Below are 27583 nucleotides of genomic sequence, written 5' to 3'. Positions count from 1 at the left end.
TCTCCCTATTTCTATGATAAATCCCAGTCAGCACCATTGTGTTGTTGTTGCCATGTCATCTAGACAGATACTGGCCTGGAACTCAGCACATACAACCTGTATACAAGTCACCATTCAACCGTCAAAATAAATCTCATATAAAGAGCACAACAGACACACACCAGTCTGGTACAACAGACAAACATCCTGTAAGGATGTATATCCAACAAATGCCTCAATCCAGATACTGAACATATTTGTTATTCACACACAAGCATAAAACATATACTAGTATTTGATCCTTGAATCAAAAGCGCATCTCTTCAAACTGTCGACAAGGCGTTTATCAACCCGTGTATTCAAGGAAGACATTTCCTTCTGTGTCTGCTGACCCGGTGTTACAGTACTGATGATGTCAGAGCATCTTACTGTCCATCGTATACTGAGGCACACACGCTTGTCTCTGGTACAGATGTTGGTCGCCTCTACACCGTGCACATCAGAGTCTCTCTATGGAATATGTGACACCTGACCGTTGCTGGGGAAGTGTTGCTTCCTGGTCCTGTTGCTAGGCGCATTGAAGGATCCGCGATCTGTTCTCCTCGTATATCTTCACCATGCCATCCACATCTGGGTTACCGTCCAATACCTACAATGTTTAACAATATCAGAGTCCATCGAGGCTAACCTGCCGTCTATATTGTTGTCTGTCTACTCATGTGTAACTATTTTTCATATTGAAGATAGGAATTTCATTCAATAAACAATCATCACCATAACTTTGATTTTTGCTATTAGGTATGAGCTGCCTCCATGGTGTAGATAGAAAAAATTATGGCCAGCATAATAAGACAAAGTGTGCTTTTCAACAACATCAATGAAATAAATACTACTGATAGACTGTTATGTGTCAACTGTATGGAGGAACAGAGTACACGATACATTGTTGTAGCTAGATACTGACCAGGACTTCAGCTGGACACGGGTACTTCTTGTGGATCAGCCAGTCCTCATGCTGTTTGTGTAGGGCTTCCAGGTATTCCTGTGTACAACAGTGTCGGTCTCAGTACAACACGGTAAGGGACCCTTCATAATTTACCCCTCCCAAAATTTATGTACAAAGTAAGTGACCCCACCCTACATGTCATGTACAAAATAAATGACCCCCTCCCTTCCCATAATTTTTTAGCATGTTTTTAAATATTTTATGTACAAAATTGATGACCCCCCTACTTCCCAAGAACAAAATGGTTGACCCCCCTTAACATCATCATCATCCCCCCTAGCCATAAATTATGAACGGTCCCTAAGAACAATGCATTTATCTGACAAATTCCCACAACCTCTTCAACAATGTAACAATTGTATGTACACACAAACACAAATCATGGACTACTATCTTGCCTCACACATAAACATCGTTTTCTGCTTGGCTGAGCGCTCTTGTATTATTTTCAATGTATCCCACTTCTAAGCGAGTAACATTTTCTATGTACCCCGCTGGGAATGCTGAACTCATTTGGTCCTTCATAGTAGTAATTCTGTATCTCGATTAGCATTGAATCACGTATGATGTACGGAAATTAAGGATGTTTTGAATGCAAATCGATAAAAGGGAGATAACTCTAAATTTGTTTTTCTTGTTGTCTTGTCCTTCTTACTATGATCCGATACCCGTGCTTCAAACAGTTCAAAATTACCATTGAGGTGTTCGATATGATAAATACGTTGTTCACTGGTCCCTTGGGGCCCATGGGTTGATGTACCCTCGATGTTTCTTTATGTCTTCGGGCTCAGGGAACATAAACAAACATCGAAGATACATCAGTCCATGTTCCCCTCGTGGCCAGTGAACAACTAATAATGTGTATATGACCATATTCAAGTATTGTTTTCAGAAGTGGTACTTCGTATCTCCACTTGTCCTACACACAGTTATAGATGGAGGTCAACTGATTGCACAGGACAGCGACAATGTTCTACATACCAGGGGGATACCTTTCTCCTCTTCTCTGTGTCGACGCTGTATTCTCTCGTACAGCCTCTCTGGGCGAGTCTGTAGGTACACTGGAACACACATACACATTGTCATTCTCACAGGACAGAGTTGGTTGGTTGTTGTTTAACACCGCACTCAGCAATACTCCAGATATATAGCGGCAGTATGTAAATAATCAAGTCTGGACCAGACTATCCAGTGATAAACATCATGAGCTTTGATCTATGCAATTGGGATACGATGAAAGGTGTCAACCAAGTCCACCCGATCCCGTTAGTCGCCTCTGATGACAAGCATGGGTTACTGACGACCAATTCTAACCTGGATCTTACAGGTTACTAAGTATGCAAAGGATATTGGTGTAGAGTGTATTACAAACATATTTTAGACATAATATATAGAATAATGATGGCATCAATTATGCAATGACCTACCAATGAGATCTACTTTGAAGTCTTGTGTTTTCAAAATCCAGTCAAACCATTCTGTCAGCACAATATGTTCAATGTCAGGCATTTTGCCACTGCAACAAAAACACCAGGTTGATGAAACGGAAACATTGGTTTAACTCAAGTCAACATCTCAATGAAAACAGGCACTGGGACAATTCTGCCCAAAATTCTTCAAGGGAATCGGCACATGCTGATACAACATCAAGCCTGGACTAAATGATTGCTGGTGCCAAGCTGTCTGACCCGGGTTCAAATCCCCACATGGGCACAATGCGTGAAGCCCATTTCTGGTGTCCCCCGCCGTGATGTTGCTGGAATATTGCTAAAAGCGGCGTAAAACCAAGCCGAGCAGGGAACTCACCCGTGCCAAGATTATTGGGGTAAGTGGAATACTGTTTGGATTGGTATTAAACTCACTCATTTGTGCCAAGATGCCCAGGGTAAGTGGAACACTTTTTAGATTGGTATTAAACCTAACTCACTCACTCACTCACTCACTGAGCTACATACCTCATGTGCAAGTTTTCCACGAAGCAGTACTTGGCACTGAATATTGACCTCTCCATCATCTTCAAGGGCTTCTCCTGGGCCTTCATGTGGATGTCCAGCATGGTCAATTGGACGTAGGTCTGGAAGGTTAACCCCCACCGTGCTGGGTCCCTGTACATCAGACCCTGGTATGTGATAAATAGTCGTATTACGTATATAGCACAGCAGTCATAGAGAATGGTGCCTCATGACAATCATGTAACGTCCTAAAGGTTGTGGACCTGTGAAGATCTGAGTTAGAATTGCTCTTCAGTAACAATAACAATAATAAGTCCATTTCTATAACGCCCTAAATCCAATAACATCGTAACCCATGCTTGATGTAAATGGCGACTAATGGGGTCAGGTGGTCAGGCTTGCTGACTTGGTTGACACATGTCATCATATCCCAATTGCGTAGATCGATGCTCATGATGTTGATCATTGGATTGTCTGGTCCAGAATCGATTATTTAAAGACAGCTGCAATATAGCTGAAGTATTGCTGAGTGCGGGGTTAAACAACAAACCAACCAACCAATGTAAAGGTTGTGTATTACCACTATCATAAATAACTGGTCACTTTATCTCATAACACGTTTCTCTGTGACACAGTTTATAGTATTGTTCTACAAAAGTTAATACCAAACACAGCAACACGTCAGGGCAATCAAAAATCAGTTGGTAACACGAACAATGCCCATTGTCTTGTCGTCAAAAACATGTCACACCACAGTTCTGGGTTCCCGTTCCACTAACCAATGTTAGCTAGGAACGGATCGTAAAATCGAGACAGGCTACAAATGGCCTAAGATCGGTTAGCGGAATGGGCGCAACTTTTAGCTAAGACGATTGCAAAACTGGCGTAACTTGCTGAGATTGATCTTAGATAAGATTGGTTAGTGCAACGGCACCCTGAACAGTGTTGAACTGCTGTAAACTTACCAGAGCATTGTGTCCTTTAACATCCCGCCATTTGTTGACAGGTTCCTGAAATACCTACAAGAAAAAGAATGTGTCAGTCATTTCATTTCAGCCATGATCAAGTTATAGGCTACCTATGCCTATTATTTAATGATAAATCTATTCACTCGAGCGACCACTGGAAAACATCGCTACCCACTAGGTTAGACGAGCACCGACGAAGAGATGCAATGCCGACCCCTGCAAACCACCAAAACAAAATATAAAGTACAATAAAGGACCATAGCGTGAAATTACTTTTATGACGAGAGTGTGCTATATATTCAATTCAGTCTGGACAAAGGAGGATGGTGTCAAAGAACTGTGGAAAATTCACTTTCAATACAAGCTTACACCGAACTACGGTTGTGAGCCTATTAACTTAAGGACACGTCGAATGTAACTGCGACGAGACTCCCGCATACATTTCTTTCTGCAAATGTCAATGTGTATTTTTTGACATTTGTGTGTTTCGTTTGAACTTTGGATTATTCTGGAATACATTCGCCATTCAAAGGTAAACAGTTTATAATCTATTCATGGCTCCCCAAAACGAATATCATGTAATTTTGCTATAAAAATCAATTACCTATTACTTTACAGTAACATTATTTGTAGAAATAAGTGATGTAAGGTATTTACTCGTACATCTAGCTACTTATCTATATATATATATGTGTATGTGTATATATGTATAGGTATACATGTATATGTATCTGCGTATGTATGTGTATGGGTGTATTTGTGTGTACTGGGTTGCCTAAACGTTGCAGTACAGTATAGAAAGTAATACCCCTCCTAAAGTAAATACTGTAAAGTTAAACGCATTACCTATGTATGGATAGGAATTGTATGTTGGTCTGTTCTGAGTCAAAAACATATCTTGGCGATGTGATACACCCTCTATTCTCGTCAAGACGAGGACAGATTATCATTCTACGCATTACGCCAGGGGTCTACCATGTTAGATAAGGTATTTCCTGATAAAGACGTGTTATACTTATATCTTCCTATAAATGTGGAGTATTTTAAAAGGAAATCATTGATAATTTTGTACATTCGGTTAGTCATTGGTCCATGAAACTATTATAGCAATTTATACTATACTGGTTTATTAAATTCGTATAGAAACCATCAATACCCTGAGGAAAACAATAACTTGTAACCTCGTTTAGTTATATAATAGGACTGTCATATCATATACCATATATACTTTTGACAGAAACCAAAGTTTTCCCCTACTTCTCTTGTACTAGTGTAGAAATACATGTTGCCCCTCAATTTTTGTAACATATATAATAATATAGCTGTAAAAGACGATTGACTTTACTGCAATGAGAAATATGTTTATTATTTAGTAACACTTAAGCTCGATTACTGTCCAAAAGTAAGAACAATTGTATATTGGTTTACGCTGAGCTAAAAACATATGTTGGTGAGGAAATACAACCCTTATCCCTGCCAAAATGAGGATAGTCTAGTATTTTATGTTTTACGTAAAGGGAATTTTGGTATGTTTTAGTATTCTCGATAGGTATCTTTTTACACAATATTGTGTTAAAAGAAAATCATTGACATTTATGTACATTCGTTTATATATTGATCCAAGAAACTACTATGGAAATCATTCGCTTCATCTCTACAAAAATATGCTTATTCATTTGTAATATTTAAGCTTGATTATTGTCCAAAAGTATGGACAACTGCTGGCATGTGAGAAAGTGCCAATTTTTGATTACGAATTGCAATTGTTATTGCGGTTGTCAAAATGAATCTTTATTTACTCATTTAAACCTATCTGTGTACAAACGAGGAATACACCAATACACCATCAGACATTCAGGTATATTCTTTGTTCTCACTGATACAGTGGAAAATCATTGAAAAGAATTGTACCCTCAGGGTAAACATTTTAAATTGCCACTTCTTTATGTCATTCAAAGTAGCTGCCATATTAAGTATTTAATATTCGATTCCACTAAATACGTATTTAACTGCCATGGTACCACAACTGGTATAGAAATATTATATAATAGTAATTATTATGCCTTTCACATTCAACAACTTATACTGAGAAATATAATTGCGGGCATTATAATTGAAATAAACAAAAATTACATATGTAATTGTTAGTAATTATAAATAATAGGTACCATAGATTATATATGATACCGTCACATGGCCTGGGCCCTTTGTAGAAATGCGATATGCACGATATTGCGGAACTGAAGAAAAAATGTTCCATAAAGCTATGCTACCGTTAATACCAGTAATATCACATAACCAGAGCCCAAACTAAAGTGGATTCATAAAAAAATGAAAACAAACTATAAGTGAACAGACGGAAAAGGCTGTAAGACTTATACTATGCTTTATCAGCATTACAGGACGGAAATCGGAAGTGTACACATATATATATTGTTTACTGTTGTATCTTTTGTTCATTTTTGTTGTACTAAAAAAATTCCCAAATGTATGTTTGTTGCCATAGATGCTTTGTTAACTCATCCCAAGAACTTGCAAGGTCATCCAAACCATCACCTTCCACTGCAAATCATTGTAAGGTAAATAATGAAACAAAATGTAAATAAGGAAAATCTAAAAATTCTATCTCTTAACTGCAGAGGTCTCAATAATGCTTTTAAAAGAAAACAGGTATTCAGGTTCTTAAGGCTAAAAAAGGCTAACATATTCTGTCTTCAAGACGTTCATTTCACTACTGAGCAAGAACAGCTCATTAAACAGCAATGGAGCTATAGCGAATGTTATTTCAGTCACTTTCGAAGCAATGCAAGGGGAACAGCTATTATTTTTAATAACAATTTTGAATTTAAGGTTACAGATCAACAAATTGATATGGATAATGGAAATTATATTCTACTGAGAGTAAAAATACATGATAGTGACAACACAATTATAAATGTATATGGACCTAATAAAGATTGCCCTGAGATCATTACAAATATCAAAAATATGCTAAAACAAGAAGAAAATGATAAATTTATAATGTGTGGAGACTGGAACATGATACTAGACAGTGACTTAGACACCTATAACTACAAACACAGGAATAACCCAAAAGCCAGACAAGAACTATTAAATGTTATAACTCTATTAGACTTGAAAGACCCTTGGAGAGAATCAAACCCGTATAAAAAACGCTTCACTTGGAGACAACCAACCCTGCTTAAACAATCTAGGTTAGAATTTTTCCTTGTATCACATAATCTTTTGCAGGCAGTTACACAAACCGATATATCCCCAAGCATTAATTCAGATCACTCAATAATCTCACTATCAATATCTTTAGGAGATATGATAAGAGGGAAAGGATTTTGGAAGTTCAATAACTCACTACTTCACGATGAAAAATATGTTGAAAAAGTAAAAACTACAATAAAGAATACCCTACAACAATATGAAGCTGAAGAAACAAGATATACCATAAATGATCAACTATTATGGGAAATTCTACTGTTAGAAATTAGAGGTATGACTATATATTATTCATCTACAAAAGAGAAAATGACTTTGAACAGAGAAAAGGCTTTGGAAAATAAATTAAGAGAATTGGAAATCGACCTGGATACAGAACCAGCTGAAAAAAAGACAGAAATATTAACAAAAGTAAATGAAGTTAAACAAGACTTAGAAGAAATTAGCAAACAAAAGATAAAAGGTTTATACATAAGATCTAAGGCAAAGTGGATCGAACAAGGGGAAAAACCATCAAAGTACTTCTTACAATTAGAAAGCAGAAATTTTTTTTAAATAAATCAATAATGGAATTGGAAAAAAAGGATGGTACAGTGATAAAAGATTATAAGGAAATACTAGAAGAGACTAGAACATTCTACAAAAACGTTCATAGAAGATGAAATACCTAAACTGTCAGAAGAAGCTGCCTCATCTTTAGAGGGAGAAATAACATACAAAGAAACACTTGTCGCTTTAAAGAAAATGAAAAATGATAAAAGTCCGGGCCCGGATGGCTTCTCCAGTGAATTCCTCAAGTTTTTTTGGAATGACTTAAATAAATTTCTAATTAACTCCTTGAAGTATGCATATGAAATGGTTCTATGTCCATATCACAAAAACAAGGTCTTATTACTTGTATCCCTAAGAGTGGTAAAAGTAAAAAACTGCTAAAAAACTGGAGACCAATATCGATACTAAATACCTCCTACAAATAAGCTTCTGCAGTTATAGCAAACAGAATAAAGACAATATTACCACTTATTATCAGTGAGGATCAAAAAGGTTTTATTCAAGGAAGATACATAGGAGAAGTCACAAGGCAGATATACGACGTAATGGACTATAGTGAATCATATCAAATTCCAGGATTATTACTGCTCATTGATTTTGAAAAAGCTTTTGACTCGGTTGACAGAAAATTTATGCAAAATGTAATGGACTTTTTCAACTTTGGACCATGCATTCAAAATTGGATACAAGTACTGCTAAACGATAGTGAATCAAGTGTATTAGTAAATGGGTTCATGAAATGAAGTTCTTCAAGATAACTAGGGGCTGCCGACAGGGAGACCCAATATCACCTTACATTTTTATCTTATGTGCCGAAATACTAGCTATTCTAATAAGAAAAAATAAGAAAATTAAAGGGATAAAGATAGGTAATATACAAAGCCTTTTAGCCCAATTTGCAGACAACACTACAGTGACCTTAGACGGATCTGAATCAAGTTTGTATGCAGTCTTGAACACATTAGCCTTCTTTGCAAGATTTTCAGGGTTAAAAGTTAACGCAGAAAAAACCAGGCTAATATGGATAGGGTCAAAGAAAAGATCTAGGTATAAGATGTGCAAGGAATGGAATCTGGATTGGACACAGTCAAATTTTAAACTTTTAGGAATAGTTTTTGATGTTGAATTAAATAATATTGTAGACCTAAATTATAATGATAAATTTGAAAAAATCTACCAAGAAATGGTGAAACTGAACTCAATTTGTTTTATGTCGATCTGAATTCTAAAATGTTTATTATGACATGTCCATGCTTCAGTTTTCTGAGAAATTTACTTTGATATTTATAACAGCACCGAGATATTTCAATAAGATTAAATTCTTTACTTTCTTAGATTTTAATGATGCTTTCAATGCAATACTTATATCAGAATATATCTCTTCATGGGTAACATGTTTAAATTAGAAGCTGCAAATCAGATTGTAGTGAATGTTATATTTGCACAAGGCCAAGCATAAAAGTCAGCAATCTAACCCACTCAGCCACAATAATGGAAGTGTGACAACTGGAAGCCGATGTGTGCTGGTGATTAGGTTCCTTGATCTTAGCGTGTGAGTTCGAATCCTGGATGGGACTAAAGCCCCCCAAAGTACTAGAATCTGTCCTTAGCTGAGATATAGGAATCCCAAATATAACATGCATAACATTTAACCACTTTCCAAAGGCATCGTGTATTCACAAATCAACATATCACAAAACATTCTAGTATTGTGATGAAGTTTAACATCCCATGGACTGCATCAAGTAATTGAATGCAGCATAGACATACCAGTATTATAGTACCAAGTAGTTTGGAAACTCTGCAATTGTTCTGTGGTCCGGCTATGATGAGTGTAGATATGTTCAGGTAGCCTATAACTTTTGTTTTCTTTTTTTTAAAAGTATTTTTATTTCCCAAAAGTTCATTTGTTGTTGTCATAGTACAAAAACATCAAACAGAACACATCCTCGTCATCAAACATTGTGCAAACATCACCATCAATACAAAACAATCATCATCGTATGTTCAGGGTGGATTTACTATAATGTATCTGTTATCCTTGCCCAAGGCTAATATGTATACCAGTACTTGTATTCAGATGCACTTGTCAAACTGTATTATACTTACGTAACATCTAGGTTGGTATAATTAGCAAAAGGTGTATGGAAGGAAGACCAGAAAGCATAAAATTTTGCTGGGTTTGCATCAGAAAATGCTGTATATTTGGTAGCTTTATAGTAGTTGAGTATTTCCCTTTGAAGCACTTTAAAATCTGGCTTTATATTATTTCGGCTTGTTTTATATAGCATATATTTCACTATTAGAAACACCAGATTAAGTGAGTTGTTGTTTTTACCTTTGAAACCAAAGATAATATTTTCGTGCGACAAATCAAATTTTTTCCTTCAGACAGTATATCCAGCCAATCGGATACCTCCTTCCATACTTTCACGGTATATCAGCATTCACACAATAAATGAATGATTGTTTCAGGAGCAGATTCACAGAATGAGCACATTGAAGAGTCTGTGTAATTCATCAAGTGTAAATTATGTTTAGTCGTTAAAATATTGTGAGTAATCTTGAAATGAAACCATCTTAACTGTACACTTTCTGTACATCTATTTGCCGTTAAATATATGTTAGACCAGTCTTCTTTGTTATATTGTTTGTTGAGGATGTCTTCCCACTTTTTTTGGCTTGTTGGTCTAGTTTCAATTTGAGGTAAAAATACGTTATAAAAGGATTTACTCCTTTGGTTTTGTCCGCAAATGCAAGATATATTAAAGGGTAATGTTGGGTATTTGACCTGATAGGTCCAAGCTATATCAGGTATTTTTCTGAGTCTGCAATATGCTAAGACAGTACTCTTTATACCTTCTAGATGGAGGAAGTTTATATTTGCAATTCCATATTTTTTTTCTATGTCAACTTTATGTAAGAAATTTCCATTCTGATCTAGAATATCACAAACTAACATTATTCCCTTTTTTGCCATATTTTCATAGTAGATTGACTTTCCCTCTTTTCTAATGTTATTATTAAACCATAGAGACTGGTTGAAAATATCTGATATTTCTTGCACATTTGTGTAACACCTTTTTAGGTAGTGGCACCATGCCGTTAACACATCACTCCAAAATTGATTTGAGACACTGGGAATAATATTATTGCACACATATTGTGCATCAGCATACCATAATTTATTTGCATTGTCTAGGATTTCATTTGCAATAGAAGTACATTTTGAACTGTTGAGCAACAACCGTTTAATCCACATTATTTTTTGAGCATTTATAGTAGTTCTTACAATGGGTACACTTATTCCTCCATCCTTTGGTTTAAGATGCATAATTTCTCGCTTTACCTTATCTGTTTTCCCTTGCCAAACAAAATTAAAACACTTTTTTTGTAACTTTTGTAATGTGTCTTCGGATGGACTATGAATGGATGAAAATAGGTGGTTTAACTTTGGTAAAAGCAAGGATTTCAGGATAACATTTTTGCCCATTGGTGTCAAATATCTCAGAGACCAAATATTCATTATTCACAGTACAGAGCAGGTGAATGTTTCCTTTTCTTCCAACACAGTGTTTCGACCCCTAGCCTCGAGTGATCTCTGATGTCTCACCTCGATCGGGGCGGTGGGGTAGCCTCGTGGTTAAAGCGTTCGCTCGTCACGCCGAAGACTCAAGTTCGAAAAAAAAATTCCCCACATGGGTACAATGTGTTAAGCCCATTTCTGATGTCTCCTGCCGTGATATTGCTGGAATATTGCTCAAAGCGGCGTAAAACCAAACTCACTCACTTACCTCGATCATGCTGCTGTCCTTGTAGTATTCAAGTAATGTTGTCTTGCCACTTGCAATGTTGCCCTCTATGCATATCTGGCAGAACAAAGAAACAGGTTTAATATCAGGAGACGATATCTGCACATCTGACAGAATGATGCTGGTGAAACAAGGACTGTAACGCTCATTGACAGTACAGATACTACACAGTACCTCAGGTATGTTTCCATCCACGTTACCATGGTGACAGGCCCAACTCACTCCGTATCGCAACACACTTTAATTTATACTGAATATATTACCCTATTAAGAACTACATAATTTATATGGGTTACCGGTTGAAACAATCAAGAATGATTCTATGAAAAAGATTCAGCTTAAAGCTTCTGTATACATCTCCTTTCGTCTGGTGCATGAAATTAGTTTCAGTATACAATTCATTGTGACATATGCATAATAGCATCTACATGAGGCAGGCAGGATTGGTGGCCAGCAAGGATTGGATTGCAGGGTGTAATAGAGGAAATACGGTACTTTAAACATTTATCTACTTTTCACATATTCAGCACAACACTTTGTATACTTACTGTGTATTTTGATTTTGGTGGTATGTTTTCAAATGAATGCTGTATCTCGATGCCATCTAAAAACACAGAAAAGTCTCCATTATGAAAAATGTTATCTAAAGTGCTTCTAAATTTTGCTCTTTGCTAAAAGATAAGACTTTTATCACACTTTTCATGAGCGTCACAGCTAGGTTGTAACATTGACCTCTTCTGTAGGTAGAATTTTTACAATTTTGATTTGGGGAGTCAGACATCCATGTAATGTCCATTACTGTAATTTCTGAAAAATGGCTGGATATTTCAACGACATTATTTTTATTCAGAACAACACTGTGCAAATAAAAACATTTACAATTTTGTTACATCAAAACAGCCTGGGATTGCTCGTCTTTGGGAATCTGACAGCTGTACTTCATATGTTCATCTCTGTTTAACATTTTCAAAATGGACTCCTTTCATGGAGACGTAAGGAATGTGTATATTCTCTATGTACAAGGGCACCACCAAGACGATTTATAACTTAGTGTCACATACATAGAGTTCCTTCCGTTCCCCATATTTTTTTTATGTAACATTACCATGCCTGGGGTCCTTATCATACAAAGTGGTTCGACTCTATATATTGTAAATAATTTTGGGGCTTTTAGTTATTTTGTGAGTTCTCTAGTAATTGTTGTGTTAGGTTTTGTTGATAATATTAGTTCATATTAATTTATACATATTATTTATATATTTATTTATTATTGGCCACTTTACAATACTATTCCCTTTAGATGTACGAAAGATACTAGATTACAATGGTTCCAATACAGACTTTTACACCACATCTTGCCAACAAACATTTTTTTACAAAAGATAGGATATAAAGACACTAGTAATTGTAGTTTTTGCTCCAAAGAAATAGAAACAACTATCCACTTATTCTGGTCTTGCAGCAAGGTAAACCATATATGGAAAAAACTTGAGAACTGGCTACATGCTAAAGCACAAATAAAACTCAAAATTGAAAAGAAACATGTAATGCTTGGTTACCTAAATAAAAACAATGATCCAATAAATATCATCTTAATTCTCTTCAAGGAACTAATTTTTCGAAATAAGTTTAACAACATTATGCCATCTTTCCAAGTTTTTCAACATAAACTGTTTGAATATTATATGTTAACAAAGTGTTCATCAATAATTAGTTGTAATATCAATGCTTTCTACACGTTCTGGTCGTCATGCCATGATTTATTCTGCTAAAACTATTTGATTTTTCATCATGTATACTGGAATATCACTGTTATTTGTTTGTATAAAATGTTGAAAAATGCAACAAAATAAAAAACTATTAAAAAAATATTATTTGTGATGGGGGAACGGGAGGAACTCTTACCCTAAACTCCACTGAAGTCACCGACTCTTTGTCCAACATCTGTCAAATCACACAATTGTGCTTAGTATTATTGATAATTTGAGGGTGATTGTAGAGTGTCATTAATTGCATTTATTTATTTTGCAAGGAAAATACCCATCAACAACCCGGGCCAGTTATTTGTAAGGCTCCTTATTGACATCAATTCCATTGAGGTTCTAATCTGTCAGCACGCATCTTCTGTTTGGATGCCAAGTATTGACAATGGATCTGATCGATTTCCATCGACAACAACGCGAATAAAATGCTACCTTAGTAACATTTTTAAAAATATTAAGTGAACCCACTCGGTTTATCGTTCGCAGATCCTGGTAATTCCTTCTGGGAAACAGTCCGCATTGTTGAAATGGTGCGTCTTACGCCTACCAGGCTTCGTATTGTTGTGACAACTTCGCGGATAACAGGCAGCTTTAAATGCATGTCTCAAACGGACCGTCTCAAACATCTAACATGCACAGACACGCTTTTTCCCAGTGTTGTCGCATGGAGAACATAGAACCAATAAACTAAGCCGTAAGTTCCTAAGTATGGCTATGATGTAAATCTATTTATATCCAACCAATAGCAATACGCGTTACTTGGACTCCCTCTCTTTACATTGTAAACGAGATGATACCCTCAGCAATATTCCAGCTACGTGACGGCGATCTTTACATAATCAAGTCTGGACCAGACAATCCAGTGATTGACATAGCGTCGATTTCGCAACTGGGATAGTGTTACATGCATCTACCTTGTCAGCGATCCTGACCACCGGATTGAATCAGTCGCCTCTTACTTTTAACCCGGATCTTCACTCTGAACAGCTGCGCAGTCGTTAGGCTGAAATTAACCCCAGAATAAAGTAACTTTTATCCAAAGCGAATGGGGTTTTTCTACAAAAGAGAAAATAAATAATCGGAGCCATATTGGCATCATTCCTCGATCATGCCAAACTTGCCCAACCATTATATCTTAACTTGATTTGGACTCCTTTTCAACTTTATTCTCTCGGGTCGGGTACAAGACCAACTTTTAGTCTATCTCTATATTTTTCTGTTAGGAGAAGGAATAATTCCTTTTAAATTGAAAAGAAGCCCCAGTGAGTTTGGAGAATATAAAGCTTGCCGAAATCTAAAAGGGAAAATAGTAGGGTTCATGGACCCTACATTATTTGGGATAGTGTACACGCATCAGACAAGCACCCAGCTTACAAAACATGCGGGTCGAACTGTAAGCTGGTTCCCGACTCCCTTTGCGCATCGTATGTTGCGATATGCGAGACGGGGCCCAGCTTAAGTTGTGTACACGCCAAGGGCTCTAAATCACACCATCTACCGTAAAGTAATGCAGATGCCGTATAAATGTCGCTGTGTGGATTTATGTGAGCTCCGTACAGAGATCCCGGAACCGAAAACCGATCATCCAATGCAGTAAAATTAATACACTGCAGCGGAGTCTTTGTTGATCAAGTCTCAAACGTTAGTTAAAAACTTTCGCACTAAACAATAAACATAGACATGTTTTTTTGTAAACCCATGTTACCATATATTATATAAATGGCGTTGGTTGCATGTGGTTGTCACTTACAAATACCGCATTTGTCAGCTCAAATACTTGAGTACACCATTCAGAGTAATTATGCAAAGGTTGAACTGGACGGAGTTAGACCGTTGTGATCAAAGTCCACCCCGAACTTGTCCAGTGTTTGGAAGCATGGTGCTGGCTTAGAGGTTTGAAATGATAGTTTAGAATTCTGCGGACAGACGTTAATCATCATTTAGCAGCATGTAACGTTTTTATGCATATCTAACAGTATTTGTTCCAAAAGTTGCAGGGTCGGTTACATATATGTAACTATATATATAGAGAGTGTCTGTGTAATGTGGGGTAAAGTCGGGCACCAATGTAGTACAGCCATAGACAGTCTGAATCAAAGTAACCACTATTTGTCTGAGTAACTCTAACAAGGTACTGTCAATCCTTTATATTACTTTAAAGCCTTGTAATACTGTATAACATATAGTGTAACAGATGACAAGACATATTCATAGCTGGCAGATTTAGGCATAGCTTGCATATATATGCTTGTTGAGTGAGTCAGCAAAAAAAAAAGATTGTCAGACTGAGTGTCACTCTAAGATTTGGTTAACTGTGTGTCACTGTACACTGCGGCGACTTGGCGTGTGAAGGAAACCACTGGTTTGTAAGATATTTATTTCAGGAGTTTCAGTGGTTGGCTGACAACATACCTTTACAGCATTTTAACTGGAGGCTGAAAACTCTAATGGTACTCTAATTCAAGTGAACCCAAGTTGTATAAATACGAGAGACAGCCTTGTGGTAAAGAATTCGCTCATCACGCCAATGACCATGGTTCGATTAACCACATGGAGACAACATGTGAAGCCCATTTCTGGTGTCCCTGCTATGATTTTCTTGGAATATTGCCAGAAGTGGTGTAACACTATACCCACTGTATAAACCAGTCTATTAGCCCCCCTTCTCAAAATCGGGAGAATTGAAAATGGCTGACTGAGTTTAGTTTTCGCCGCTTTAGCAATATTCCAGCAATATCTGACGGGGACACCAGAAATGGGCTTTAACACATTGTGCCCATGTGGGGGAACCCGGTAGGTGCTTTAACCACTAGGCTACCCCACTGCCTCTCTTTATGGAGGCGGTAGGTGTATTATGGCATTGAAGCTTATTGCACTTGTCAGAATGTCCTTGTGTCTGTCTGTGTGCAGAGAAACAACAAGTATAATCTGTTGTTTGATGACACATCGAGATTCGTACTACACAGAGACCGACCCGTGAAGACCCGGGTAGAATAGGTCTTCAGCAACCCATGCTTGCCCTGAAAGGCCTATGCTTGTCGTAAGAGGCGACTAAGGGGATCTCGTGGTCAGGCTCGCTGACTTGGTTGACACATGTCATCGGTTCCCAAGTTGCGCAGATTGATGCTCATGCTGTTGATCACTGGATTGTCTGGTCCAGACTCGATTATTTACAGACCGCCGCCATATAGCTGGAATATTGCTGAGTGTGGCGTAAAACTAAACTCACTCCCTCACTCACACAGAGACCTGCTCTCCAGGCAGACAGCACCAAAGGTCCATCTCCATGTGATGTGCACCCGATGTTGTCAGTGATCTACATCAAGTAATCAACATCATTACAATTTACATTTGGGTTTGCTGGGAGGGCAAGGAGGCATATACTTCATTAACCATGTTTAGACAAACTTTCAGGTACAGTAAATATTTCAGACTAGTTTGAGCCCAGTAGTACCATCAAATATATATATATTTGTACATTTTCTTGATAAGTGTTTTATGATTAATGCTTCTTATCTGTTTTATTTTCAGCATCGAAATATTAATTTTAATAAGAATTAATGTGGTCCAGAGTGTTCCGTCCTGTCTCTGTGACTCCTTGTATTTTGATGAGAATGGCAAGCTCTACAGGCAGTGGGAAATTGGCAGGCAAGGTTGCCGTGGTGACAGCTTCTACAGAGGGGTATGACGAGTATACAGTCAGACACAAACATATTTGACTTTTAAGCCAAATGAAATCATATTTCATCTTCAGTATTCACCTCAACTCACCCTGTCATCATAGAAACCTGTTTTGACTGAAATCTAAAATCTGTAATGCAAAATACCTCTAAATCCAATTCTGTCTTTATTGTTATTTGTACTTATTCTAGTGAATACAAATTTCTATGTTCGATAACTCAAACTGTTCGAAGCGTGATTATGAAAAAATGTGCAAAGGCATTATGGGTAAAAGGCATTATGTTGTCACTATAAGACTTGACATGCATGCATGGATGTATGAGATCAGTATGTTGTGAATTTTTCCATGTTGCAGCATTGGTTTTGCCATAGCACGTAGACTGGGTCAAGATGGAGCGAAGGTGATGGTAAGTAGTCGGAAACAAGCCAATGTGGACGCAGCGGTCAAGCAGCTCCAGTCTGAGAACCTCAGCGTAGCTGGTATCACGTGTCACGTCGGGAAGGCTCAAGATCGAGCAAAGCTGATTCAGGAAGTAAGTATATAATGGTGATTTTGTATGATATGTTTAAAACAAATTTACGGGGCACTCATAGCCAAGTCTTCCCAAAAAGATTTCTGTCGTTATTTTAAGATTACATTTTTTCTCTGAACTGGAGAAATACATAATGTTAAGGATCTCAATACATTCAGTTCCATGTCTTCCAACATGTACACAAAAACTGTCTTTGTTGTAAAACCTGAGGTCATGTTATTTTTTCAAAAATTTCTAGCACAAATGTTTTCTCAAAAGAATCCTCCCACAGTCCCCAGAATGAACTGTTTGAGAGGCATTCTAGAAGTTGTAAGCAATAGGAATGACATTAAGAAAGTAAGATTGTTTATGGATAACAACTTCTTTATTATATATGATGCAACGTTTCGGTATGGATTCTTATACCGTTGTCAAGCAAGAGTGAAGTACTACAGCACAGAACAGACTTATATACATCAACAGGGATTAAGTAATAACAACATGTAGGAATGAATCAAGGGGATTCACAACAAACAACAAGGCACGGTGGTAATAATGTAGTGACAATAGGAGGAAGCCAACAGGAATGACAAGCGTTTATAGGTGATCAACTTCTTTATTGTACTGTTGCGACGTTTTGGTATAGATGCTTATACCGTTTTTTCATGTTTGAAAACGAAGCAATAGTACAATAAAGAAGTTGATCATCCATTCCCAGTCCCCAGAATATCAAACAGTTGCTTGCTGTAGAGTGTCCCTCCCACCTGTCCACTAATTACAGGTGTGCTTTCTTTAATCTCTAGGGGTGGTGGGGTAGCTTAGTGGTTAAAGCACTCGCTCGTCATGCCGAATGCATGGGTTTGATTCCCCACATGGGTACAGTGTGTGAAGCCCATTTCTGGTGTCCCCTGCTGTGATGTTGCTGGAATATTGCTAAAAGAGGCGTAAGAGCACATTCACTCACTCACTCTTTGATCTGTCCAGACAGTGAAGACGTTTGGTGGTATAGACATATTAGTCTCCAATGCAGCTGTCAATCCAGTATTTGGGCCGATCATGGACGTAAGTTGAATGTTTTCACAGTTAAATGATGTTTCAGTTAACCGGTTTTTATTTAGTTTTGTCTTGTTAGAAACCTTTGTGAAGGGCAATTTCACATGCTGTTGGTTATTGGCATTAAAAATTGTGGAAATAAATATAATGTCAATGTTATTGGCTTACTCATGATGGTAGAAAGAATACTTTCTGAATAGCATTGTGTATTCATAGCATCAGCTGTGGGAGTCATGCTAATTTACACTTATCAGAGGGGTAGGCAAAGTCTGTGGTCTAGACTACCAGCGGCGGTGGCTGAGTGGGTTAGGCGGCTGACTTTGTGTGCTGGCGATTAGGTGCCTGACACTGAGGGTGGGGGTTCGAATGCTGTATAGGACTCAACCCAACAAAAGTACTAGTAGAATCTGTACTTTACTAAGAAAGTGTAATCCCAAATATAATATATGTTACACTGGAGTGAGTGAGTTAATATTTAACATCACATCGGCAATATCTCAGACATATCGTGACGAGAACATATTTGACATTGAAATGGTGTTACACTGGAGGTCTACTCCACTATTAAGGGTTCCTTAAAACTTGACGGTTCCTAAACACTGAAGGGCCTCCTTACAGTTCTATTTTTATTCAACCTTATTAGTTCATTTCTCAGACTATATTTCTGTGTGATATGTACAATGATTCTCAATTTTGTTGAAATATTCAGTTTATGAATATGTTGGGCTTTTCCATCTTTATACAGGAACTTTTCTGTTGTTCTTTCAGACATCCCCGGAATCATGGGACAAGGTAGGTGTACATATTGGTCACAGTTGTAGGGGTGTCTATTGCTAGGGTGGTGATTGTAGCTGTGTTAGTTGTAGCGGCGCTGATTGCTTGAGGTACCACTTGGATAGATATCTGTTGGGAAGATAACAGTTGAAGGGGTGTTGATATGTTGATATGAAGAGGTGTTGGTTTGCAGGGTGTTGGTTTGAAGGGTGTTAGTTTGAAGGGTGTTGGTTTGCAGGGGTGTTGATTAGCAGGGGGTGTTGTTTTGCAGGGGTGTTGGTTTGCAGGGATGTTGATTTGCAGGAGTGTTGTTGCAGGTTGAAGGGGTGTTGATTTGCAGGGATGTTTGTTGGAGGAGTGTTGATTTGCAGGGGTGTTGGTTTGAAGGGTGTTTGTTTGCAAGGGTGCGTGTTGGAGGGTGTTGGTTTGAATGGGTGTTGATTTGAATGGGTGTTGATTTGCAAGAGTGTGTGGTGGAGGGGTGTTGGTTTGAATGGGTGTTGGTTTGAAGGGGTGTTTGTTTGCAAGAGTGTGTGGTGGAGGGATGTTGATTTGAATGGGTGTTGGTTTGAAGGGGTGTTTGTTTGCAAGGGTGCGTGTTGGAGGGGTGTTGGTTTGAATGGGTGTTGATTTGCAAGGGTGTTTGTTTGAAGGGGTGTTTGTTTGCAAGAGTGTGTGGTGGAGGGATGTTGGTTTGAATGGGTGTTGGTTTGAATGGGTGTTGATTTGCAAGAGTGTGTGGTGGAGGGGTGTTGGTTTGAATGGGTGTTGGTTTGAATGGGTGTTTGTTTGCAAGAGTGTGTGGTGGAGGGGTGTTGGTTTGAATGGGTGTTGGTTTGAATGGGTGTTGATTTGCAAGGGTGTTTGTTTGAAGGGGTGTTTGTTTGCAAGGGTGCGTGTTGGAGGGTTGTTGGTTTGAATGGTTGTTGATTTGCAAGGGTGCTTGTTGGAGGGGTGTTGATTATGGTACCTGGAACAATGTTGTCATTGTTGTACAGGAGGATGCTTTCACTCATGTTGCCATGGCAATCATGTGTGCATGTATACTTAGCAGCCGGAAACTGTAACATGACACATGAATAGCTATTAGTTACCCGTTACCAGTTAGAATTGGCCTTCAGCAACCCACATTTGTCGTAAAAGGCGACAAACAGGATCGGTTGGTCAGGCTGACTTGGTTGACACATGTCATCGTATCCCAGTTGTGTAGATTGATGCTCGCTGGATTGTCCAGACTCGATCATTTACTGGAATATATAGCTGGAGTTTGGCTGTGTGCTGCGTTAAACAACAAACCATCCAACCAACCAAAATTTGTAGCATCAAGTTGTAATTAAACTGAATCTGTATCAGTGTTTGTTTCTTTTCAGATATTCGATATTAATGTCAAGGCAACATTCTTCCTGTGCAAAGAGACTTTACCGTACATAAAAGAGAGAGGGTAAGATTTCTGGTTGCTGATAGTGTGTGTTGTTAAGAATAACATTAAAACTTACATGGGAAGAATATCTTGAAGAACTTGCCAATCTGATATGCTCAGATGGTGTCAGTTTAATTCTTGTGGAAGTATCTTTGGCTAAAATGATGGAAGTCTTGGGTCTCATGCACCGCCTTGTCATTAATTTCGCGGAACATTTCATTCTTATTTCTGTTACTATAAAAGAATTGACAAATATTCCTGAACACATGACCCCAGTTAGTGAAACGCTTCAGTGGTATAAATATTGAAATCCTCTGTAGTTTTACTTTCCTTTGCGTGTACTCTGATTTACAATGTATACCAATAAAAAAAAAGTAGGGGATATTCCATTTTGCAAGCATATCACTAGCCAATGCCAATACATATGAGAAAAAGTAATATATCTACACAGATGAAACATTTCCAAAGGAATGGAATAAATTGTCACATTTTCCCTTAATTTCTCTTTATCATCTGCTTTCCTCCTTTGCTACATCAATCTTGTAAATCCAATATCCCCTAATTTTTTTAATGGTATATCTTGTGTAACGGTCATGACGGTAGTGTGTGTTTGTGATCGTCTTTTTGCTGTACAAAATTTGGTCCATGACAATATGAAATTTCAGATATCACTAGATGTGATGCTTTACAACTTCAGTGGTATTTATTGTATGATCTGCCAGAAAATAATTCCAACATTGACATTAAGATGACATGTGTGTTTGTCACATAAGCGGGACACACATGACAGTCAGCTGTTTACAGTATTTTTCCGCCCATTGTTGATGTTTATGGGTGATTCAGGTTAACAATGTAAACCAATGTGGAGAGAACTTTACAATGTGATATGCTCAGATAGCACTATCAGTGTAAGGCCTGATTGAAGCAGGACCAGATCGGTGCTTGCTGACACTCTTAGTTAGGATCAGTTACGTTAATGGGGCTTGTTTCCAGCGTCAAATATTGTTTTGTTCCAGCAAGGGCTCAATAGTTCTCATCAGTTCTGTTGCTGGATATGTACCCTTTAATGTGAGTATCCTTGTATAACACCGTTTAATGTGAGTATCCCTGTATAACACAGTTTAATGTGAGTGTCCCCCCAATAACACCCTTTAATGTGAGTATCCCTGTATAACACCCTTTAATGTGACTATCCCTGTATAACACCCTTTAATGTGAGTATCCCTGTATAACACAGTTTAATGTGTCTATCCCTGTATAACCCAGTTTAATGTGACAATCCCTGTATAACCCAGTTTAATGTGACAATCCCTGTATAACACAGTTTAATGTGACAATCCCAGTATAACACCCTTTAATTTGAGTATCCCTGTATAACACCCTTTAATGTGAGTATCCCTGTATAACACCCTTTCATTTGAGTATCCCTGTATAACACCCTTTAATTTGAGTATCCCTGTATAACACCCTTTAATGTGAGTATCCCTGTATAACACCCTTTAATGTGAGTATCCCTGTATAACACCCTTTAATGTGAGTATCCCTGTATAACACCCTTTAATGTGAGTATCCCTGTATAACACAGTTTAATGTGAGTATCCCTGTATAACACAGTTTAATGTGAGTATCCCTGTATAACACCCTTTAATGTGAGTATCCCTGTATAACACCCTTTAATGTGAGTATCCCTGTATAACACCCTTTAATGTGAGTATCCCTGTATAACACCCTTTAATGTGAGTATCCCTGTATAACACCCTTTAATGTGAGTATCCCTGTATAACACCCTTTAATGTGAGTATCCCTGTATAACACCCTTTAATGTGAGTATCCCTGTATAACACCCTTTAATGTGAGTATCCCTGTATAACACCCTTTAATGTGAGTATCCCTGTATAACACCCTTTAATGTGAGTATCCCTGTATAACACCCCTTTAATGTGAGTATCCCTGTATAACACCCTTTAATGTGACTATCCCCTCTATAACACCCTTTAATGTGAGTATCCCCTATAACACCCTTTAATGTGAGTATCCCTGTATAACACCCTTTAATGTGAGTATCCCTGTATAACACCCTTTAATGTGAGTATCCCTGTATAACACCCTTTAATGTGAGTATCCCCTATAACACCCTTTAATGTGAGTATCCCTGTATAACACCCTTTAATGTGAGTATCCCCTCTGTAACACCCTTTAATGTGACTATCCCCCTAAAACACCCTTTAATGTGAGTATCCCTCTGTAACACCCTTGATTGTGAGTATCTCTGTATAACACCCTTGAATGAAAGTATCCCCCTATTGCATCCTTTAATTTTTGTATCCCCTATATGTAAAACCCTTCAATGTGAGTACCCCTAAAGAACACCATTTAATGTGTGTATCCCCAATATAACACAATTTGATATGGGTACACCCTATATAAAACAATTTCATGTGGGTATACGCTATATAACACCTTTTAATATATAACACCCACAACTTAATGTGAGTATCCCCATTATAACACCATTTTATGGATATCCCATAACAACATTTAATGTGGGTATGTGTATTTCCAATATACCACCCTTAAATGTGAGTAGCTTAATGTGAGAAGCCTCTATATAACACCCTTTAATGTGAGTAGCCTCTATATAACACCAATTAATGTGAGTAGCCTCTATATAACACCCTTTAATGTGAGTAGCCACCTTTTTAACACCCTTTAATGAGAGTAGCATCTATATAACACCCTTTAATGAGAGTAGCCTCTATATAACACCCTTTGATGTGAGTAGCCACTATATAACACCCTTTGATGTGAGTAGCCACTATATAACACGCTTTAATGTGAGTAGCTTGTATGGTGTTTAGAGGACTACATTGTCTACCTACAGCTGCTGGGCCCCTACTCTGTAAGTAAGACATCGCTGCTGGGTCTGTCCAAGGCCATGGCCCCTGAACTAGCTGCCGACAATATCCGGATAAATGTGGTGTGCCCGGGACTCATCAAAACCAAATTCAGCCAAGCCGTGAGTTGACATCTTTTCTGTGTCCAGTGCCAAGGTCATCTGTTCATGTCTGCTGTCAATGGTTCACTGTTTATTGAGCTACCAGCCCTTCTGTATCCACTGCCAAGGCCATCTGTTCACATCAGGAGTTAATGGTTCACTATTAAGTGAGCTACCAGCTCTTCCGTATCCCCTGCCAAGGTCCTGTGTTAATGTCAGGTGTAAATGTCAGCAGTTAATGGTTCACTGTTTGGTGAGCTGCGAGCTCTTCTGTATCCCCTGCCAAGGTCCTGTGTTAATGTCAGGGGTTAATGGTTCAATGCTAAGGGAACTGAAATACATGGAGTCTTCTCCAGACTAACTATGTATTCAGCGGCGACCTTGACCTTATTTCAAGGTCACCACGACACTTTGACCACTTTTCAAACTCTTGTTAACGCGATAACTCATGAACTGTTGTACCCAATGTGACCACTTTTCAAACTCTTGTTATTTGGTGACAGCCTACATTAGGGGATTACACAGCGATATCTCATGAACTGTTGTACCCAATGTCTTGAAATTTGGTGACAGCGTACATTAGGGGATTACACAGACACCAGTCGATTTGGGTGACCTTGACCTTATTTCAAGGTCACCATGACACTTTGACCACTTTTCAAACTCTTGTTAATGACACTTTGACCACTTTTCAAACTGTTGTTGATATCTCATGAACTGTTGTACCCAATGTCTTGAAATTTGGTGACAGCCTACATTAGGGGATTACACAGACACCAGTCGATTTGGGTGACCTTGACCTTATTTTCAAGGTCACCATTTCAAGGTCACCATGACACTTTGAATACTTTTCAAACTGTTGTTAACGTGATATCTCATGCACCGTAGTATCCAATACATGTATCTTCAAATTTGGTTACAGCCTACATTGGGGGATTACGCAGACACCAGTTTATTTGGGTGACCTTGACCTTATCTTCAAGGTCACCACGACACTTTGACCACTTTTCAAACTCTTGTGAACTCGATATCTCATGGACTGTTGTACCCAGTGTCTTGAAATTTGGTGACAGCCTACATTGGGGGATTACGCAGACACCAGTTTATTTTGGTGACCTTGACCTTGTCTTTAAGGTCACCACGACACTTTGCACGCTTTTAACTCTTGTTAAGGAGACATCTCATGGACTGTTGTACCCAATGTCTTGAAATTTGGTGACAGCCTACATTGGGGGATTACGCAGACACCAGTTTATTTTGGTGACCTTGACCTTATCTTCACGGTCACCACGACACTTTGAACACTTTTCAAACTTATTTAAACGCGATATCTCATAAAACATTGCACCCAATGTTTTCAAGTATGTTGACAGCCTACATTGGGTGATTATGCAGACACCAGTCATTACAGGCATCTTGTATGTGACCCAAAAATAAAAAGTAGTAAATATAGATATTCCATTCTTTAGCAGCGGGGACATTGCCATATCATTGGCAAACACTTGTTGTTTTTGTTTTCAGTTGTGGAAGAGTGATGCGGCCCTTGAGAAGACACTTGAAGGGATCCCCCTCAGACGGTAAGTCTCACGACATGCAAGATGTCAGTGACAGGATATTGCTGATCACACTTGAATCTGATGGTTGTGATGAACATTCTCCAGTTTTGTAATGTGCAAAATCAATCATTTTGTCTGTGAAGTCAAATGAGCATATGCCTACCGAGAACACTCATCAAGTGCTTTGTTGTTAACATGCTAAACTGCATCTGTCAGGGATTAACAAGGAGTCCTGTATTTGAGGGTCCCTGGGACTCATACTCTTATTTTTCAGGGGTCATGGACAACAAAATGGGGGTCCCAGACACTTAAATATTATTATTAATACTGTTATTGTATTGTGTATCATGATCATCACATTGTTACAGTAATTAAATTGCAAATAATACCATAACCCAGCTACTATCAAACTCAGTGATAACTTATTGTCACTTGATTGGAATTTTTACAAAAAGTATTTGGACTTAGTTTTGGAGTCCCTGTGGACTAATAAATTTTGTTGCGTCCATTGTCAATTTTTATGAGTATAGGATGCAGGAATTCGCGTCCTGTAAATCCCTGATCTGTGAACAGAGAGTGTTTAGAAGCACAAAGGTAAATGGCTTGATCCCTGGCTTAACATCCAAAAAGATGTTAAAAGTCAGTGTACTTGTCACCCAGCCTTGCATTTAAGTGGACAAAGGAACGGCTGACCGACCATAATGTGTCTCTGAGCAGTTTCCTTGTTGAAGTGCTGCATGCTGTCTGGATGGTGGTTTTAATTTTCTTCAGAATTGGTGAACCAGAGGATTGTTCTGGGATTGTATCGTTCCTGGTGTCGGACGACGCTAGCTATATGACCGGGGAATCTGTTCTGGTGACTGGGGGACGGTCGGCTCGTCTCTGAGGTTGAGGTGCATTGACGTTTCTCTTTCAGAATCGGTGACCCCGAAGATTGCTCAGGGATTGTGTCCTTCTTGGCATCTGATGACTCGAGTTACGTAACAGGCGAGTCCGTGCTTGTGACTGGAGGAATGACAGCCAGACTGTGATTACACTGTATAAACAGAGAACTTCATGAAAGAAGTGTATGATAATCAGATGATTGATATAGGATGATTGATTGAGGGATGAGTCTTGGTGCAGCAGGATGTGTTGATATCACATCATCAAAACAATATCTTATTTAGTTTTGTCTTCATTTTGTACTTTTGATAACTTTAAGAAAAAATGTTCAAAATGAGCTTAGGTTTGAAACATTTTTGGAAACAGTAAGACTGCTTTCTGTAGATCTTGATTTCCAATGACAGTAACTCAAACCACAATGTAATATACTTGTATAATTGTAATATCTATGTAATACTGGTTACTGTTACATTTATACATCATCATCATTAAGAAGATATTTAATAAAACACATGTACCATTTACTAATATGTTATTACCCAAAGTTGTTTTTGTATTTTTTTTATCTTTACTGAATGTACACACCAACCTTATATTAACTCATGTATGCCAGCTCCTAAGTCAAGTGACATTGTTCAAGATGCCTTGGTTCACCCTTCCGCCATGTTATACCTGGCGGGATGAGATGTCATGTGAATTAGTGAAGTAAAACAGTATCTAGTATCTTTGGTTTGATACTCCCCAAGGTGTTGAAAATATAATAATTTATGTATTTTGAGCATGGTCGAGGGTAGTGTTGGGAATTGGTTAAAATCTCATAATTGATGATTGGTTCATTACAACCGATCAATCATCGAAAATAATTGGTTAGCGTCATTTATGAAATTTGTTAATGCACATAAAAATAAGGAAAAAAACATGTAGTTCTTTTGGGGCTTTTTGGCAAAATTTCACATATTTAAAGGATGACTAGTATGTTAGGAACATAAATTTCTTGGAGCCTTTAAGATAAATTCAATCATGACTTGAAACGAGCTTGTAGTGCTTACAAAATGTAACAGACAAAACCAACCATGTGAAAAATATTGTTAATGAAAACAAGTGTTCCAAAATTGGTTGTGTTCGATTATGAGAAATTATGATCGATTGCTTGGTCGTTTAGTCACTACGACCAATCTTCTATTATTTCAATTAATCGGACCACCACTAGTCGATGGGCATGCATCCAACACAATACATATATTCATTATATATCATTACGATAGCTTTTCATTGATACATCTGAGTTTGCCTTTGTTTTATGCAGTACTCAGTATTCAAGCTGTATGACTGTGGCCTGTGCAGAGTCTGGTCGACAGTCCTGGGAATCCCCACATAATACATGAACCATGTTATGGCACTTCCAATGTTTTGTTTAGGAGCTCCTGGGATGGTGGAGTAGCCT

The 27583-nt window shown here is 38.0% G+C and overlaps 2 protein-coding genes across 6 annotated transcripts; one reads left to right on the top strand and one right to left on the bottom strand.

Moving 5' to 3' along the window:
* Positions 1-86: 86 nt before the first annotated feature.
* LOC124254248 (thymidine kinase 2, mitochondrial-like) lies at positions 87-13923 on the bottom strand. Its single transcript, XM_046688160.1, has 9 exons — positions 13732-13923; positions 12049-12104; positions 11483-11557; positions 3903-3956; positions 2941-3104; positions 2413-2501; positions 1967-2046; positions 944-1021; positions 87-628 (listed from the first exon to the last, which is right to left on the bottom strand). The coding sequence occupies exons 1-9, from the start codon at positions 13862-13864 to the stop codon at positions 548-550; spliced, it is 810 nt and encodes a 269-aa protein (XP_046544116.1). The 5' UTR covers positions 13865-13923; the 3' UTR covers positions 87-547.
* A 130-nt stretch (positions 13924-14053) lies between these two features.
* Positions 14054-26674, top strand: LOC124254246 (dehydrogenase/reductase SDR family member 4-like). Of its 5 annotated transcripts, none has more exons than XM_046688157.1 (10): positions 14054-14288; positions 16795-16945; positions 17300-17477; positions 18441-18518; positions 19278-19301; positions 20654-20724; positions 21720-21771; positions 23585-23719; positions 25220-25275; positions 26171-26674. In XM_046688157.1, exons 2-10 carry the CDS (start codon positions 16824-16826, stop codon positions 26283-26285), a joined length of 831 nt encoding a protein of 276 aa, XP_046544113.1. In that variant the 5' UTR covers positions 14054-14288; positions 16795-16823; the 3' UTR covers positions 26286-26674. The 5 variants fall into 5 exon arrangements, with proteins under 5 accessions (XP_046544113.1, XP_046544111.1, XP_046544110.1 ...); XM_046688155.1 differs by lacking the exon at positions 14054-14288 and adding an exon at positions 14368-14904; XM_046688154.1 differs by lacking the exons at positions 14054-14288; positions 26171-26674 and adding exons at positions 14911-15156; positions 26026-26164.
* The last annotated feature ends 909 nt before the right edge of the window (positions 26675-27583 follow it).

This window comes from Haliotis rubra, unplaced genomic scaffold (assembly GCF_003918875.1).
Source record: "Haliotis rubra isolate DU_JTF1 unplaced genomic scaffold, ASM391887v1 Scf57, whole genome shotgun sequence".
Taxonomy (NCBI): Eukaryota; Metazoa; Mollusca; class Gastropoda; order Lepetellida; family Haliotidae; genus Haliotis; species Haliotis rubra.
The sequence above is the reverse complement of the archived record's forward strand: the minus strand, read 5'-3'. Positions and strand labels throughout refer to the sequence as shown.

What these genes read in the sequence shown, in the direction of transcription:
- LOC124254248 (XM_046688160.1), bottom strand. Translation starts at nt 13,864, where the DNA reads ATGCATTTAAAGCTGCCTGTTATCCGCGAAGTTGTCACAACAATACGA. An exon ending in CACCAAAATCAAAATACACA is followed by an intron (nt 11,558 to 12,048) that starts GTAAGTATACAA and finishes TTGTTCTGCCAG; the next exon opens with ATATGCATAGAGGGCAACAT. An exon ending in CGTGTCCAGCTGAAGTCCTG is followed by an intron (nt 629 to 943) that starts GTCAGTATCTAG and finishes TAAACATTGTAG; the next exon opens with GTATTGGACGGTAACCCAGA.
- LOC124254246 (XM_046688157.1), top strand. Translation starts at nt 16,824, where the DNA reads ATGTGGTCCAGAGTGTTCCGTCCTGTCTCTGTGACTCCTTGTATTTTG. An exon ending in TATTTGGGCCGATCATGGAC is followed by an intron (nt 18,519 to 19,277) that starts GTAAGTTGAATG and finishes TTGTTCTTTCAG; the next exon opens with ACATCCCCGGAATCATGGGA. An exon ending in GAAGGGATCCCCCTCAGACG is followed by an intron (nt 25,276 to 26,170) that starts GTAAGTCTCACG and finishes TTTCTCTTTCAG; the next exon opens with AATCGGTGACCCCGAAGATT.